The sequence below is a fragment of the Otolemur garnettii genome, unplaced genomic scaffold, assembly GCF_000181295.1.
Source record: "Otolemur garnettii isolate 467f Iridium unplaced genomic scaffold, OtoGar3 scaffold00152, whole genome shotgun sequence".
In the NCBI taxonomy this organism is placed as follows: Eukaryota; Metazoa; Chordata; class Mammalia; order Primates; family Galagidae; genus Otolemur; species Otolemur garnettii.
In genome coordinates, this window is record NW_003852547.1 from 1,439,175 (window position 1) to 1,456,804 (window position 17,630).

General features: G+C 40.4%; 1 protein-coding gene and 1 non-coding gene across 2 annotated transcripts in view; both read left to right on the forward strand.

Moving 5' to 3' along the window:
* LOC105886363 (zinc finger protein-like) overlaps positions 1 to 17,630 on the forward strand; it is a 23,658-nt gene that overhangs the window by 1,554 nt on the left and 4,474 nt on the right. Inside the window, exons 2-5 of the mRNA XM_023518952.1 lie at positions 6,219 to 6,311; positions 10,861 to 10,987; positions 11,155 to 11,247; positions 16,301 to 17,623. Coding sequence (XP_023374720.1) covers positions 6,297 to 6,311; positions 10,861 to 10,987; positions 11,155 to 11,247; positions 16,301 to 17,623 — 1,558 coding nt within the window. The 5' untranslated portion in view covers positions 6,219 to 6,296. The remainder of the gene's footprint in view (positions 1 to 6,218; positions 6,312 to 10,860; positions 10,988 to 11,154; positions 11,248 to 16,300; positions 17,624 to 17,630) is intronic.
* LOC111728367 lies at positions 12,888 to 13,013 on the forward strand. Its single transcript, XR_002775683.1, has one exon. It is a non-coding gene; the product is annotated as a U4atac minor spliceosomal RNA (small nuclear RNA).

Genomic DNA, 17,630 nt, shown 5'->3' on the forward strand with positions numbered 1-17,630 from the left:
TTCTATTTTTAATAGAAAATGAACATTTCTTATTAAGAAAAAATTTATTACTCATGAATCCAGGATATAAAGGCAACAACTATAGGCTTCTAATTAATTAAATGTCTTTCTTTATATATACCTATTTATTTATGACCATTTATAATTTTTTATCAAATTATTCTTAATGTTTTTTCCCTCGCCTGTGTAATTGCACAAACTGCCAATCACAACCAAGAGAATAAACTAGTGAACTGCCATGTTATATCATGCCTATCCTTATTATTCATGTGACTCTTTCCTGATATTTTAAAACTTTATATCATTTTTTTTTTTTCTGAGACAGAGTCTCACCCTGTCCCCCTTGGTAGAGTACTGTGGTGTCACAGCTCACAGTAACCTCAAACTCTTGGGATCAAGTGATTCTCTTACCTCAACCTCCCCAGCAGCTGGGACTATAGGTGCCCACCACAACCCCCGGTTATTTTTGTTGTTGGAGTTTGGCTGGAGCCGGGTTCGAACCTGCCACCGTTGGTATATAGGTCCAGCACCTTACCCACTGAGCCACAGGCACCACCCCCAAACTTTGTATCATTTCAGAGCTATAGAAAAGTTGAAAAAATAGTATAAGGATTCTCATCAACTCTTTACCCACATTTGCCAGTTGTTTATGTTTTGCCATTTTGCTTTGCTGATGCCTATCAGCCAAACACCACCAGAAATATACCTGTAACCAGAGACAGCGTAATGTAGTTTTCTGCAGCAAAGAACCCCACATACCAGGGGTTAAAGGGTTAAAGGGTTTCACATAACATATTAGGTTTCACATAATGTATTAGGTCATGTTACATATTATACTAGATAATATTTTGAGATATACTACTATTAGCAATTAATAATGGTAATAAATTGTGTTGTCTATTACATAGTGCTAGATAACATAACATCGTGTTATCTAATCTGCAGTTCTATTTTTAAATTTCTTTTATTTTACATTTAAAGTCCTTACAACTGTCCCCTACTGAGCCCTTCATCCACACACCTGTTCAAAGTCCAGTTTAATGCATTAGTTTAGTTGTCACATTTTCTTTTGTTTTCTCTTTCTCCCTCCTTCCTTCCTTCCTTTTTTTTTCTTTCTCCCCTCCCCTCCTTTTCCCTCATCTTCCCTCCCTATTATTGCCTGAATTCTGAGTTGGGAATTCTTATTTGTGTGTGTGAGACAGAGTCTTACTATGTCGTCCTAGGTAGAGTGCCCTGGCATCACGCAGCTCACAGCAACCTCCAACTCTTGGGTTTAAGCGATTCTCTTGCTTCAGCCTCCCAAGTAGCTGTGCCTACAGGTGTCTGCAACAACGCCCAGCTATTTTTTTGTTGTTGTTGTTGTAGCTGTCATTGTTGTTTGCCAGCCCCAGTGCATGTAGCTGGCTCCCTAACAGCTGAGCTATAGGTGCTGAGCCAAAGTTGGGAATTTAAAAAAAATTTTTTTTGAGTTTTTAAAATTTCAAAATGTTAATTAAGGGGGTACCTATATTTTTATTATGTGAATATCTTTCTTTTAATTTACATTTTTTAAAAATTTTGAGACAGAGTCTCAAGCTGTCACCCTGGGTAGAGTGCGGTGGTGTCACAGCTCACAGCCACCTCAAACTCATGGGCTCAAGAGACACTGTTGCCTCAGCCTCCCAAGTAGCTAGGACTATAGGCTCCCACCACAATGCCTTGCTCTTTTTTTGTTGCAGTTGTCATTGTTGTTTAACTGGCCCAGCCTGGGCTGGGTTCAAACCTGCCAGCCTTGGTGTATGTGGCTGGCATGGTAACCACTGTGTTATGGGCTCGGAGCCATGGATATCTTGTATAATGCTTAACTCAGGGTTTTTGATGTGTTCATCACCAGAATAGTATTCATTGTACTCAGTAGATTCATCCACACTTTCCATCTTCCCCCCTTCTTGGTTTCTCATGTCCTTTATGTCACTTTGCACCTCTGTGTACATATCTGTTAGCTCCCGCTTATTAGTGTGAATATATGGTGTTTGGTTGTCTATTCCTGAGATACTTTACTCAGGAAAATGGTCTTCAGTTCTATCCACATTGCTGCAAATGACATTACTTCATTCCTTTTTATTGTTAAGTGGTACTACATGGTACATGGTTCATATGAACATTTTGAGTTATACAAAAATCAAGAAACATAAAATCCAAACGGACAGAAATAAATTATGCCTTCTCAGCAACACCAATTAGCTGAGTTTGTTGAAACTTGTACTGGTGGCTCGGCACCTGTGACTTGGGTGGCTGGGGTGCCAGCCACATACACCTAGGGTGGCAGGTTCGAGTCCAGCCCGGGTCCGCTGAACAACAATGACGGCTGCAACCAAAAAATGGCTGGGCATTGTGGCAGGCGCCTGTGGTCCCAGCTACTTGGGAGGCGGAGGCAGGAGACTCGCTTGAGCCCAGGAGTTGGAGGTTGCTGTGAGCTGTGATGCCACATCACTCTACCCAGGGGGACAGCTTGAGGCTCTGTCTCAAAAAAAAAAAAAAAAAGAAACTTGTACTGGTGAATCAGAAAGGATGCCGTTGACTGTGTTTCTTGGAAGCAAAATAACAGACCATAACAGTCTCTCTCCAAATTTTCATAGTGATCTATATATACACTTATTACATTTTCCTTATCCATTCATGAATTGAAGGGCACTTAGGTTGATTCCACATTTTTGCAATTGTGAATTGTGCTGCAATAAGCATTTGAGTGCAGGTATCTTTTTGATAGAATGACTTCTTTTCCTTTGGGTAGATACCCAGCACTGAGACTGCTGGATCAAATGATAGGTCTACATTTAGTTCTTTGAGGACTCTCTATACTGTTTGCAGTCCCATCAACAGTGTGTAAGAATTTCTTTCTCTCTGAATGCACACCAGCATCTACTAGGGATTTTGACTTTTTAATGGCTATTCTGATAAGGGTAAAACAGTATCAAATTGTGGTTTTTATTTGCATTTTCCTCTTGAGCATTTTTTCATGTCTTTGGTGGCTATTGGTCTATTTTCTTTTGAAAAGTTTCTGTTCATGTCTTTTGTTTACTTTTTGAAGAGGTTATTTATTTTTTCTTTCTGATTTGAGTTCTTTGTAGATTTTTGTTTGTTTGTTTTTCAGACAGAGTCTCATTTGGTCACCCTTGGTAGAGTGCCGTGGCTTCTTAGCTCACAGCAACATCTGATTCCTTTGGGTTCACACAATTCTTTTGTCTTAGCTTCCCAGGTAGCTGCAGCTACAGGCTCCCACCACAGTGCCCAGCTATCTTGTTTTTAGAGACAGGGGTCTCACACTTGCTTAGGTTGGTCATGAACTCCTGAGCTCAGGCAATCCACTCACCTCAGCCTCCCAAGTGCTGGGATTACAGGCATGAGCCACTGTGTCTGGCTTCCTGTGTAGATTTTGGATATTAGTTACATACTCACTTTTAATCCAGAAGGATTCCACAATCTTTGTCTTTTTTATGCTGTGTATTTTTGAAGAATATAGGTGAGTTATTTTGGAGAAACATTCACTGGGGATTTTCACATTTAGGTTTAGGTTATTCACTGTTGGTGGGGATATCACAGACGTGGTGAGGTGTCCTTTTCCTTGTACCATAACAGTAGTCAAATGATGTCCTTTGGCCCCTTTGTTGGAGACCTCAACGTTGTTCAGTTAGCTAAGATGATATCTTTTAAATTTGTTCACTATAAATGTATTTTTTTTAATTTTAGAAATAACAGTTTCTTATGGGGAGATACATTATTAGTAGACATTTTTATTATTTACTTTTTTTTTTTTTTTTTTACATATGCTCTTAGTCACACAGGTTAGAGTGCGGTGGTTCCATGATAGATCACTATAACCTTGACCTTGAACCCCTGGGCTCAAGTCATCCTTCTGTCTCTGTCTCCCAAGTAGCTGGGATTACAAGTGTATGGAACCATGCCCAACTAATTAAAAAAAATTTTTTTTGTAGAGATAAGGTCTCACTGTTGCCCATCTGGAAGTGGGCATTCTACTGTGAAGATGAGCTTCTACCTCTCATTCATTCATTTTTTCAATCATAAATATTCTATCAATATGGACTCAGAATCAACTCTTGTTAAATTAAATGACATATACCTTAACAATTATTTTTCCAACTTTATTGAGGCATATTTTACATATCATAAAACTTGGGTGGTGCCCATAGCTCAGTGGGTAGGACACTGACCAGGTATACCAAGGCTGGTGGGTTTGAACCCAGCCCAGCTAAAACAACAATAACAACCACAACCAAAAAAAAAAAAAAAAAAATAGCCAGCCTTTGTGGCAGGCACCTCTAGTCCCAGCTACTTGGGAGGCTGAGGCAAGAGAATCACTTGAGCCCAAGAGTTTGAGGTTACTGTGATCTGTGATGCCATAGCACTCTACCCAGGGCCACAGCTTGAAACTGTCTCAAAAAACAGAAAAAATAACTTACTCATTTCCTGTGTATATCCAATGATCTTTAGAATGTTTTCCAACTGGAGGAATGATCACTCTAATTCAGTTTAGATCATTGTCATCACCCACTTGAACTCCTATGCATTCATAGACAAACCTCATTCTCACCTCAAATCCAAAGCAATAACTAACCAACTTTCTCTATACATACATTTACCTACTCTGGACATTTCATAGAAATGGAATTAACCATATATGGTCCTTTGTGACTGACTTCTTTAATTTGGCATAATGTTTTCCAGTTACGTGCATGTTGTAGCATGACTCAATACTTCAGCCCTTTTAGTAGGTGAATACTATTCCATTGTATGAATACAAGGTCTGACAATTAAGTTTACAGACTTGCTACCCAGTGCTTATGTTGGCAGTATGATATAAACAAGTATTGTAAGGTGTCATAACCTTGGCATATCAGTCTCTCACCTTGTGTTCATGTTGACATGTGATGATGTCTTGCTGAGTGGCATTCATCTTTGTTGTGTGGTTTTCTGTGTTGTCCTGAGAATGTTGGAGCTGTAATTAGAGCAAGGAACAAACCTTTTCTTGCTAAGGTTGGTAAGAGTGGAAGTGAAATCAGGAACATGTTGGTCCAAGTTTATGGGGATAATGCCATGAAGAAAACTGCTGTGTACAAATGGGTTAAACATTTTTCTGAGGGGAGAGAAAGCATCACTGATGAAGAGAAGTCAGGGCAGCCAGTAACAAATAGAACTGAAGAAAACATTATAAAAGTTTATCAAATTGTATGTCAAAATCGTCAGTTGACTGTGAGAAGCATAGCAGACCAAGTAAACATCTATAGAGAAAATGTTGGCCAACAACTCATGGCTCTTACCTCATGACAATGCCCTGACTCGTACAGCATTGTCTGTGAGGGAGTTTATAGCCAATAAACAAATAATTGTATTGTAATATCCTCACTACTCACCTGATCTCGCCCCCAGTGACTTTTTTCCTTACCTAGAGATAAAGGAAATATTGAAAGGAAGACATTTTGGATTACACCTGTGGCTCAGTGAGTAGGCTGCTGGCCCCATATAGCAAGGGTGGCGGGTAGCAAACTCTGCCCTGGCCAAACTGCAACAAAAAAATAGCTGGGTGTTGTGGTGGGTGCCTGTAGTCCCAGCTATTCAGGAAGCTGAGGCAAGAGAACTGCCTAAGCTCAAGAACTGGAGGTTGCTGTGAGTTGTGATGCCATGGCACTCTACTGAGGGCAACAGGGTGAAACTTTGTCTCTTAAAAAAAAAAAAAAAGAAAGGAAGGAAGACATTTTGATGGCATTCAGGACATCAAGGGTAATATAATGACAGCTTTGATGGACATTCTAGAAAAAGAGTTCCAAAATTGCTTTGAAGGATGGACTCAGCCCTGGCATCAGTGCATAGCTCCCTAATTCAGCAGTGAGGTAGGGGTGGTGCCTGTGGCTTGAAGGAGTAGGGCACTGGCCCATATGCTGGAGGTGGTGGGTTCAAACTCAGCCTCAGCCAAAAACTGCAAAAAAAAAAAAAAGCAGTGAGGTATATAGTAATTTTTCTAGGATGAGTTTGCAAACTTAATTGTCAGACTTTGTATGCCACAATTTGTCTATCCATTTACCCACAGGAGGACATTTCCATAGTTTGCAGTTATGAGTTATTACAAATAATGCTGCCGAGAACATTCTCCTGCTAATTCATAATACACATGCCTATTGCTGGGTATCATCCCTGGCTACCCTTTCGTATGTCTCTTTCAGGCACATTCTAGGCACAGTTTTGCCTTCCTAAAACTGCATAACTCAGGATTCTGCAAATTTCCAGAAGTTGGATGAAAAATGACCACGTTCAAGGTGAGTAAGGCTTGCCTTTCTTGGTGTTAAAATTTTGTCTCACTGCTCAGATTGTCATGTGTTTTTCTCTGTCTTGGGAAGACTCAAGGAGAACAGCAGGCATTTGAGGACTTGTTGTGTGCCAGGTGCTTCCTTTGTCTCTTTTGTGTTGCCTTTGCATTTAGTTTTACTTCTTGTTTTGTTGTATCACTTTTTTTTAATGAAGTAGAGAAAATCATAGGGATACATAATTCTTTTACTATAATACTTCCCTGCTCACATCATTAACTATTTTTTCTTATACTCTTCCTCATACTCTTTCATAACAGTGTGTGTATCAATATTCATCTAATTTAAAGTGTATGCTTTTCATTTAATACTATATAATGTTCGTTTTTTATGGTTACCTCATATTCTCAATGAATCGATGTGCCTTTTTAATTATTTTCCACTCACGGACATTAGGAACTCAATTTTGAGAATGTACTTTTGACATGTGCCTCATTGGCTGTTGGGCAGGTGGAGTATCCACACGTGGCACAGCACGGCAGGCTGTGACTGGGGCTTCATTCTAGTATTGTTGGAAGTTTTCAAACAGGAAGAGCTGGTAGAGCTAGATTCTGTTTTCCCCATGCCTGAGTATTGCCTTCTGTATATTTTATTTACTGGCCTTTTCTTTTCTTTTCTTTTTTGAGATAGAGCCTCAAGCTGTTGCCCTGGGTAGAGTGCCATGGCATCATCGCTCACAGCAACCTCCCACTCCTGGGCTTAAACGATTCTCTTGCCTTAGCCTCCCAAGTAGCTGGGACCACAGGTGCCTGCCACAATTTTGGTTGTAGTTGTCATTGTTGTTTGGCAGGCCCAGGCTGGATTTGAACCCGCCAGCTCTGGTGATGTGGCTGGTGCCTTAGCTGCTTGAGCTACAGGCCCCCAACCAAAATTCTCTCTTTTTTTTTTTTTGCAGTTTTGTTTGACCAGGGCCAGGTTTGAACCCACCACGTCCAGTATATGGGGCTGGCGCTCTACTCCTTGAGCCACAGGTGCCATGCTGAACTGGTCTTTTCTTATTCTTTTATGTAATAAGGAATTTGACCAAAGTAGTAGGTGACCTTAAATTTAAATGTCCTTGATACCAACAGATTTTTCCAGTGACTTGTGTTTTGTTCCTTCATTTGCTCCTCAAAACAGCTGAAGGAGGCTGTTCTCAGTCTCATCTTCATCTTAACCACATGAACTATGAGAAATCTGCTCAGGCTCAGGCAGTAAACCAGGAGTCAGGAATTCTGCTCCAGTTAAAGACAGAGACAAGAAGACTGAAAGAACTTTTCTTTGCTTTTGAGACAAAGTCTCACTATGTTGCCCTTGGTAGAGTACTGTGACGTCACAGCTCACAGCTCAAACTCCTGGACTTAAGTAATTTTCTCTTGCCCCAGCCTCCTGAGTAGCTGGGACCACAGGTGTCTGCCACAATGCCTGGCTATTTTTTTTTTTTTTGGTTGCAGTTGTCATTGTTGTTTAGCTGCTCTGGGCTGGATTTGACCCCACCACCCTTGGTGCATGTGGCTGGCACTGCAACCACTGTGCTAAGGGCGCCAAGCCAAGACTGAGAGAATTTTGAATTGAGCAACCTCTACTCTGTGGTGTAGGTATCTGGAGTACCCTGTTAAGTGATGCCATCCACAAATGGTACAGCTCCTCTGTCCCCACATCAGTGTAACTTCTGAATTTTCTTCCTGACATGGCACCTACTCAGGTGGACCCAGCTCTTCGGGCACCCAAGGCAGTGATTGCCGTAGTCATTACAGAAATCTATGGGTAGCACCTGTGGCTCAAAGGAGTCAGGCGCTGGCCCCATATGCCAGAGGTGGTGGGGTCAAACCCAGCCCTGGCCAAAAAAAAAAAAAGAAAATCTAAATTTCTTATGGCAAAAGATGTCTTATACTATATTATTAGAAAATATATCAGCCTATAGTGAAAATATTTACCACCTGGATATCTAAAAAGGCAAAATCTAAAGCTAGAACATTACACACAGAATAGAGAAGAAAAATCAAAGAAGTATGAATAAAAAACATTATGAGGCAAGTATAAAAGAAGAAATAAAGATAGCCAATAAATATTTGATGAGATGAGGGTATTCATTTATAATCAAATAAGTGAGAATAATAAAATGAATTCTTCCTAATCTCATTACCAAAATCATTGGGAAATTGATTTGCTATACTATACAATAATCAGGGTACATGTATCTCCTTGAAAGATTTTGGAATTTGGTAAAAAATTGAGGAGGTCTGATATTGTATGATCACAGTTGTAAACATCCTTCTTTGGCATTTTAATTTTTTTTTTTTTTTTGAGACAGAGTCTTACTATGTCACCCTCAGTAGAGTGCTATGGCATCATAGCTCACAACAACCTCAAACACTTGGGCTTAAGCCATTTTCTTGCCTCAGCTTCCCAAGTAACTGGGACTACAGGTACCTGCCACAACACCTGGTATTTTTTGGTTGCAATTGTTTAGCTGGCCTGGGCCAGGTTTGAACCCGCCACCCTCAGTGTATGTGGCTGGTGCTGTAACCACTGTGCTACAAGTGCTGAGCCACCATATTAATTTTCATTTCAAATTATTATTATTATTATTTTTGCAGTTTTTGGCTGCAGCTGGGTTTGAATCTGCCACCTCTGGCATATGGGGCTGGTGTCCTACTCCTTTGAGCCACAGACACCGCCCTCATTTCAAAATATTTTAAAAGATCACACTGAAGAGTAAGATGTATATAAAATGATGTTCTTTAAAAGATTGGTAATGATGAAAAATATCTAAAATTAAATATTCATTCTTAAGATTAAAAATAGATCAGTTTGGCTTGGCGCCTGTAGCTCAGCGGCTAGGCTACCAGCCACAATACACCAGAGCTGGCAGGTTTGAATCCAGCCTGGGCCTGCCAAACAACAATGACAATTACAACCAAAAAATAGCTGGGTGTTCTGGTGGACACCTGTAGTCCCAGCTACTTGGGAGGCTAAGGCAAGAGAATCGCTTAAGCCCAGGAGTTTGAGGTTGCTGTGATCTGTGACACCACAGCACTCTATCCATGGCGATAACTTGAGGATCTGTCTCAAAAAAACAAAAAAAAAGATCAGTTCCCTGGAATACTATAAAAAGACATGAATGAAACTGATAACGATAATGATATTTATAATAAAATATAAAAATAGCTAACATTTGTTAAGAGCTTAGTCTGTATCATACACTTTCCTCAATATCACACATATTCCCTTGTTTAATTCTTTACAAAACTATTATCACAAGATAATCATTATACATAAAGAACAATATAGAGGGCTCGGCACCTGTGGCTCAACCGGCTAAGGCGCCAGCCATGTACACCTAAGGTGGCTGGTTCTAATCCCCAGCCCGGACCCGCCAAACAACAATGACGGCTGCAACCAAAAAATAGCCGGGCGTTGTGGCGGGCGCCTGTGGTCCCAGCTACTTGGGAGGTGGAGGCAGGAGACTCACTTGAGCCCAGGAGTTGGAGGTTGCTGTGAGCTGTAATGCCACGGCACTCTACCCAGGGGGACAGCTTGAGGCTCTGTCTCAAAAAAAAAAAAAAAAAGAACAGTATAGAGGGCAGTGCCTGTGGCTCAGTGGGTAGGGCGCCAGCCCCACATACCAAGGGTGGCGGGTTCGAGTCCGACCTTGGCCAAACTGCAATAAAAAATAGCCAGGCACTGTGGCAGGCAGGCACCTGTAGTCCCAGCTACTGGAGAGGCTGAGGCAAGAGAATTGCCTAAGCCCAGGAATTGGAGGTTGCTGTAAACTGTGGGGGGTGGGGGGGGACAGGGCGGCGCCTGTGGCTCAGAGAAGTAGGGCACCAGCTCCATATGCCGAAGATGGCGGGTTCAAACCCAGCCCCGGCCAAAACGAAAAAAACAGTATAGGCCAACTTGTCCAAGGTCCACATGCCTGGTAAGTCACAGAGATTTCGGATGTGCTCTAAGGAGCATTGGCTATAGATCATGAGATTGAATGCTGCAATTAATGTATGTAGTTTATGTCTTAAATGTACAAAGTATCCACTGTATAGCTGTCCCACACAGCAACCATAACCTTGTTAGTTTGACAAATATTGGTGGAAAGTGACAGCATCCATGGGTCAAGTAGGAGACAGAGAGCGCGAGAGAGAATGGGCATTAACAAACAAGATTGGGACCAAATTGCTAAATGCTGGGGCAATTGGCAATATTCATTGAAAGCTAAACATGTGTAGGCAAAAATGCACCATTTAGAATCTGAGAGGGTCGTTTCCAAGTAGACTCAATGACTACACAAAGCAGAAGGACAGGACTTCTTTTTCAGTATTGCACCTATAGGGGAGCTCAGGAAAATCAGTGTATATCATTGTCAGGATAGAGACAGAATGAGGGATCAATCTGTAAGTTGACCTACAACACATCTCTCAGACATCTAGGACAACCTCCCACCTGTCCTCTCCACCTTTTTATTGCTGCCTCCTCCAAGTGTCATTGGACATAAGATTAAGGTTGCATGTGTTGGATGTTGCAGGAGGCGCTGACATTCAAAGACGTGGCTGTCGTCTTCACCAAGGAAGAGCTGAGATTACTTGACTCTGCCGAGAGGAAGCTGTACCGAGATGTGATGCGAGAGAACTTCCGGAACCTTCTCTTAGTGGGTAAGGACAGGTACCCTCTATAATGGAATGTCGGGTCCCAGGAGTGATTTGTATTCTAGGGTGTTCAAGTTAGAGCATGCAGTGGGAATCTAAATTTTTGGTAAGTTTTACTTAGATTTTTGCCTGGAATGTGTTGCGATTAAGCATGTGACTTTGAATGTTCACAGGGCATCAATCATTCAGCCAAGATACATTCTACTCCCTCAGGGAAGAACAACTTTGGATGACAAAGAGAGGAACCCTTAGAGAAGGGAATTCAGGTACAAACCAAGCAACTGTGCGTCTTTTTATGTGTCTCTCCCATCTGTTTACTTTTACCCATGTCCATTTTTATTGCCCTAGTCTAAATTGCCAAACCTCTTTCCTGAATTATTATAGCTGCCTTCTGGCTGGTTGTTCTGCCCCCTCCCTGGTACATTTTCTCCTCATAGCAGCCACTTAGGAAATCTAAGTCAAAGTGCCATTCCTGGGCTCAAAAGCCTTTATGGCTACTTACTTATGGTAAAAGTTACAATCTTTCCTATAGCTTTTAGAGACCTGGTGGCCTGCTTTTCATCCCCTACTGCCTCTCTGGCTACTGCTCTTCTCTCTTGCTGTTTTTTCCAGCCACATGGTCCTCTCTTCTGTTTTTCAGTCTTGTGAGGGACACTGTATTACCTGTTGCTCATAACCAATTACCACAAACTTAATGGATACAATTATTATCTTTCTGTTTTAGGCCTGAATTCTCACTGGGCAATAATCTATCAATGTGTCTTCAGGGCTTTGTTCCTTTCTAGATGTTCTTGGGGAGAAACTTTCATTGTGGTTTATCAGTATCTAGGACTATCCATATTCTTTGGCTCTTATTTTCCTTCCTTCATCTTCAAAGGTAGCAACTTTGCATCTCTGACTATTCTTTCACAGTCATGCTTCCTCTGTTACCCTGCTTATGCCTCCTTCTTTCACCTTTTAGCTCTCTTGTGATTGTTTTGGTCACTCTCCAATAACCCAGGATGATCATTTTCTTTTCTGGCTAGCTAAGTAACCTTTTTTTTTTTTTTTTTTGACATCCTAGGTAGAGTGCCATGGTGTCATCGTAGCTCATAGCAACCTCAAACTCCTGGGTTCAAGCCATCCTCTTGCCTCAGATTTTCTATTTTAAGTAGAGATGAGGTCTCACTCTCGCTCAAGCTGGTCTTAAACTCCTGAGTTCATGCAGTTCACCCAAGTCAGCTTCCCAGAGTACTAGGATTACAGGTGTGAGCCACTGTGCCTGGCCTCTAAGTGACCTTAATTGCATCTACAACCTTAATTCCCCTTGCTGTGTAACATAACATGTTTATAGGTCCTGGGAGTTGGATGTGGACATCTTTCAGGAACTTGTTCTGTCTACAGGGGTGCTTCTGCCTCAGAGCCCTTACTTGCATTTCTTCTTCTTCTTTTTTAATTAAATGTTAGCTGTGTACATTAATGCAATCATGGGGTACAGTGCGATGTTTTCTACTTGCTCTTCTTACAACCTTTCTTCTTAAAACCTTCTGGGGTGGCGCCTGTGGCTCAGTGAGTAGGGCGCTGGCCCTATATACCAAGATTGGCGGGTTTGAACCCAGCCCCAGCCAAACTGCAACAAAAAATAGCTGGGCATTGTGGCGGGTGCCTGTAATCCCAGTAACTCAAGAAGCTGAGGCAAGAGAATTGCCTAAGTTTAAGAGCTGAAGGTTGTTGTAAGCTGTGACGCCACAGCACTCTACCAAAGGCGACAGGGTGAGACTCTGTCTCTAAAATAATAATAACAATAAAAATTTAAAAAAAACCCAACAAAACCTTATGGCCCTTCCTTAAGTTTATTCCTGTCTCTACTCAGATTTAATGTCATAAGGAAGGCTATCTGCAACTACTCTATTAAAATGATGTTCTAATCATCCTTTTTCTGGGGTTGCGCTACTGTCCAATGAGTGCATAGTGAGGGCAGTACTGCTAACACCTACACAACACACTCGCATCAAGTAGAGCTTTGCTTTATCTTGGTGTAATTTTTGGAAAAAAGAAAAATATCTTTTCCCCGATGTAAAAAAATGTATATATATGAAATTATGTTCTATTTTTACTCTTCTTGTCTTGTCTTGTACTGTCTCAAACACTTCTGTTTACCTGTCACTTCTAATCCCTTCTATTACAGAAGAGGAGGAATTTTAAGAGGAGGAATTTTAGCTGTTTTTTTCATGGCTGTATTTTAGTGCCTAGAACAGTCCTGGTTCTAAATAGTTGTTATCCTAATAAATAAGTTAACAAATAGGGGAAATTCACTGTCTTTAGGAATTGGGGAGATAGCTAGTAATACACAAACTAGAGTGGAAAAGAGCGAGTACAGAACGTTGTTTTGTCTTCAGATGGCTTACTATGTAATTGCACCTTTTTTGGGTTCTCTTGGCACAACTGCATTGTCTGTGTGTGCAGCTGACTCACATCCCATGGAAACTTTTAAGCATTCTTTTCATGACCACACTAAGTAACATGCCTTGTCTGTGACTTACCCTAGAGCTTTCCCCAGGGAGCATATTCATTTCTAGGAAGAAATTCTTATTGCAGGAAGAATCTAATGCCTACTTCTCAGACAAGGGGAAAAAAAAAAATCTCCATTTCCTGATGCCTCTCAATCAATAACCAAGTTTCCAGCTACCTTTTCTTTGACAGAGTTTCCCATCAGCAGCCCATTTGCCTTTTCCAAAGTATATATATGCATCACTGCCCCCCAGATTTCTCCCTTATTCTCTTAGAGGGGGAAGAATTAGGATGGGGTGACATTAGTCATGCAAGCAAATATTGCCTATATTTCTGGTCATCTTTCTTCAAAAATGTGCATATTTCTAAGCTTATTTTATACAAATTTAATTGTTAAAGACATTAACAAATATACTTTAAATAATTTTTCCTTTATATTTATATATTTTTACAGAACTAGTATACTACTGTATTTTGAACTCGTGAACTTTATAACCTGGAAGTAACGGGAAACTGCTCCCTCAAAATATAAATATTCTGAAAGTGACTCTTCCTTCTCTCCCCAAACCTCTTATTTATAAGTTATGAGGTATTAAATATGTCCAACATGTGCCAATATGTACACCCTTACCTATTAATACTTTCTAAGATTTAGGCTGGGACTGGTGGCTCATGCCTGTAATCCTAGAACTCTGGGAGGTTGTGGCGGTGGATTTGCCTGAGCTTAGGAATTTGAGACCAGCTTGAGCAAGAGTGAGACCCTATCTCTAATAAAAATAGAAAAATTAGCGAGGCATGATGGTATATGCCTGTAGTCCAAGCTATTTGAGAGGCTGAGGCAAGAAGATCACTGGAACTGAGGAGTTTGAGGTTGTGATGAGTTATGACACCATGGCACGTTAGCTATGACACATTGGGCAACAGATTGAGACACCTGTCTAAAAAAAATTTCTTTTCATGATTCACTGTTAGAAGTTATCTTTCCATTGAAAAAATTTGATTCTGAACTTGGTAATATCCTGACCAAAGCTTCTAAGCTTTCTGTGAGTGTGTGCCATAGTAAGAAACACATCTTTCATTATAACCAGGACAAATATGTTTCATGGATGTAGATGTATGTGGGTGACTTTAGTAGATATTTCATGTAATCACGCCTTTCAGACTTGTCATGATGATATGTTAATTTTTATTCTAGTTGTTTTTTCTAAATGCTCATTAGAAATATTTTAACTTACTTTGTAGCTCACTAATAATCTTCAGTCTTTAATTTGAAAGTAAGTGTAAAGGCCTATTTGTCTATGTCACAATTTTTCTACGCTTTTTTTTCAATGAGACAGTCCAATAACCTCACATGGAACCAACTAGAGCATAACTCCTCAAGCATTATTTTATTTTAAGTGGCTCTTGCTACCTTTCATTGTCTCATCAGGAGCATCCCCCTTTGTATACCCCTATTGTGTAAAGAAGCCTCTTGCATTCTCATCAAAGCTGGAGTTGTTTGTTCCTTTCCTAGTTCAGATACCCAAATTATTGTTTATATCAACACAGAACAAGAAAAGCATACATTGCAAAATTATTGTGCAGGAATATTTTGTATACATAGATATAAACACTCATAGCTGTTTGGATATTTGGCATTGAGATGAGCTCAACCAACTATAAACGTTGGGCCAGTTGGGCGGTGCGTGTGGATCAAAGGAGTAGGGCGCCAGCCCCATATTCCAGAGGTTGCAGGTCCAAGCCCCGGCCAAAAACTGCAAAAAATAAAAGTTGGGCCATTTTACGAAGACTGCCCTTACTTTATACCAACTGCAAATTTGGGGATTTCCCAAAACTACATGCACATTCAATAATTCACTAGAAAGATAGGCAGAACTCCCTGGATGCTTTTATACTCAAAGTTACAGATTTTAACAGGGAAAAGATGCACGTTACATTTTGCCAAAGGAAAAATCAAAGAAGAAACAGTCTTGGCAAGTGCCAAATGAGGACCTTCTGTTGTATTCTCCATGCAGAGTAGAATATGTTACATCCCTAAGATTAAGGTATGACTTAGGCACAGAGTACTGCCAATCACATGAGTGCTGGTTTCCAGAGTAATCACTGGCCCTCCATTACCTAGACATTATTCATTGATTGAGTCCCAAGTGGTTAATCAATATACCGATCCACTGATTCTACGTGACCTAAAGCCCCATCTTAAATCACATTGTTCTTCTTTCTGACATGGTGAGCACCACTCCCTAACACCCAAAGGAGTAGCCAATCGAGCCTAAGTCATACTGCGTTACTATCCACCCTGACCCATTCTTTGCCCTCAAGAAAACAAAGACATTCTCCTCAGGCATGATGTTCTAAGCATACCTCTCCAATGCTGAGAAAACTTCCAGACCTCACTTTGAGTAAAGTTAATTTCTTTACTTTATTAAGATATACATACAATATAGTTGCAAATATACAAAGTATTGATTATGTTATTGTTTTTCTTTAAAGTTCTTTTTGATTATTTCATAATTTATAAACATAATTTATTAGGTTCATCATTTATCATGCAAGATTTTACACTGAATAGAAAATTCACCAGGAACAATAACAGGTATCACTTTTTTTTTTTTTTATTAAATCTTTTATTTCTAACAAGTATTTTACATATGAGACTTGGAATGGTTCTAAATCAGTCTTGTGCAAACCATAGAACATGTTGTACTTGGAAAACATAAATTGTTCTCTATAGTCATTAAAGTTTCATGCCATGTCCTAAGTATGAACTCTTGAAAACATAGAATAAAGGCTTTACTTGTCCACATCTTTTAATCTATATTCTGATAGGAGGCAAGATCCAAACTGAGTTGGGGACTAATCCAGAAGCAGAAGCACATGAAGACTTGTCCTGCCAGCAAATCTGGGAACAAAATGCAAGTGACTTAACGAGGTCTCAAGACACCATAATTAATAGCTCTCAGTTCTCCAAACAAGGTGATGTCCCCTACCACATTGAGGCAGGGCTATCTGTTATTCATATAGGACAGACAGCTTACCAGGGTAATGAGGATAAACAATCCTTCAATGATGTCTCCATCTTTAATCTTCATCAGCAATTATACTCAAGAGAGAAGTCTCACACATGTGATGAGTGTGGAAAGAGTTTCCGTTATAGATCAGTTCTTCTTATTCATCAGAGAGTTCACATGGGAGAGAAACTCTATAAGTGTTATATGTGTGGTAAGGAATTTAGTCAGAGCTCACATCTGCAAACTCATCAGAAAGTCCACACTACAGAAAAGCCATTCAAATGTGAGCAGTGTGGGAAAGGCTTCAGTCGTAGATCAGGACTTAATGTTCATTGCAAATTACACACAGGGGAGAAACCTTACAATTGTGCAGAATGTGGAAGGGCCTTCATTCATGCTTCACTGCTTCAGGAACATCAGAGAATCCATACCGGAGAGAAACCATTCAAATGTGAGATATGTGGTAAGAACTTCCGTGTTAGGTCACGACTAAATAGCCATACCATGGTTCACACAGGAGAAAAACCATTCCAATGTGATACATGTGGTAAGAGCTTTCATCAGAGATCAGCACTTAATAGTCATTGCATGGTCCACACAGGAGAGAAACCATTCCAATGTAATACATGTGGTAAGAGCTTTCATCAGAGATCAGCACTTAATAGTCATTGTGTGGTCCACACAGGAGAGAAACCATACAAATGTGAGGAGTGTGGAAAAGGCTTCATTCGTAGGCAGGATCTTTTTAAGCATCATGTGGTCCACACAGGAGAGAAACCATACAAATGTGAAGAGTGTGGAAAAGGCTTCTTTCGTAGGCAAGATCTATTTAAGCATCATGTGGTCCACACAGGAGAGAAACCATATAGTTGTGAAAAATGTGGGAAGAGCTTCAGATGGTCCTCAAGTCTATCAAGACATCAGCGAGTCCACAGTGGAGAAAAACCATTTAAATGTGAAGAATGTGGAGAGGGATTTTATACAAATTCACAACGCTATGCCCATCAGAGGGCCCACAGTGGAGAAAAGCCATACAAATGTGAAGAGTGTGGGAAGGGCTACAAATGGAGGTTGGATCTTTACTCTCACCAGAAGGTCCACACAGGTGAGAAACTTTATAATTGTAAGGAATGTGGGAAGAGCTTTAG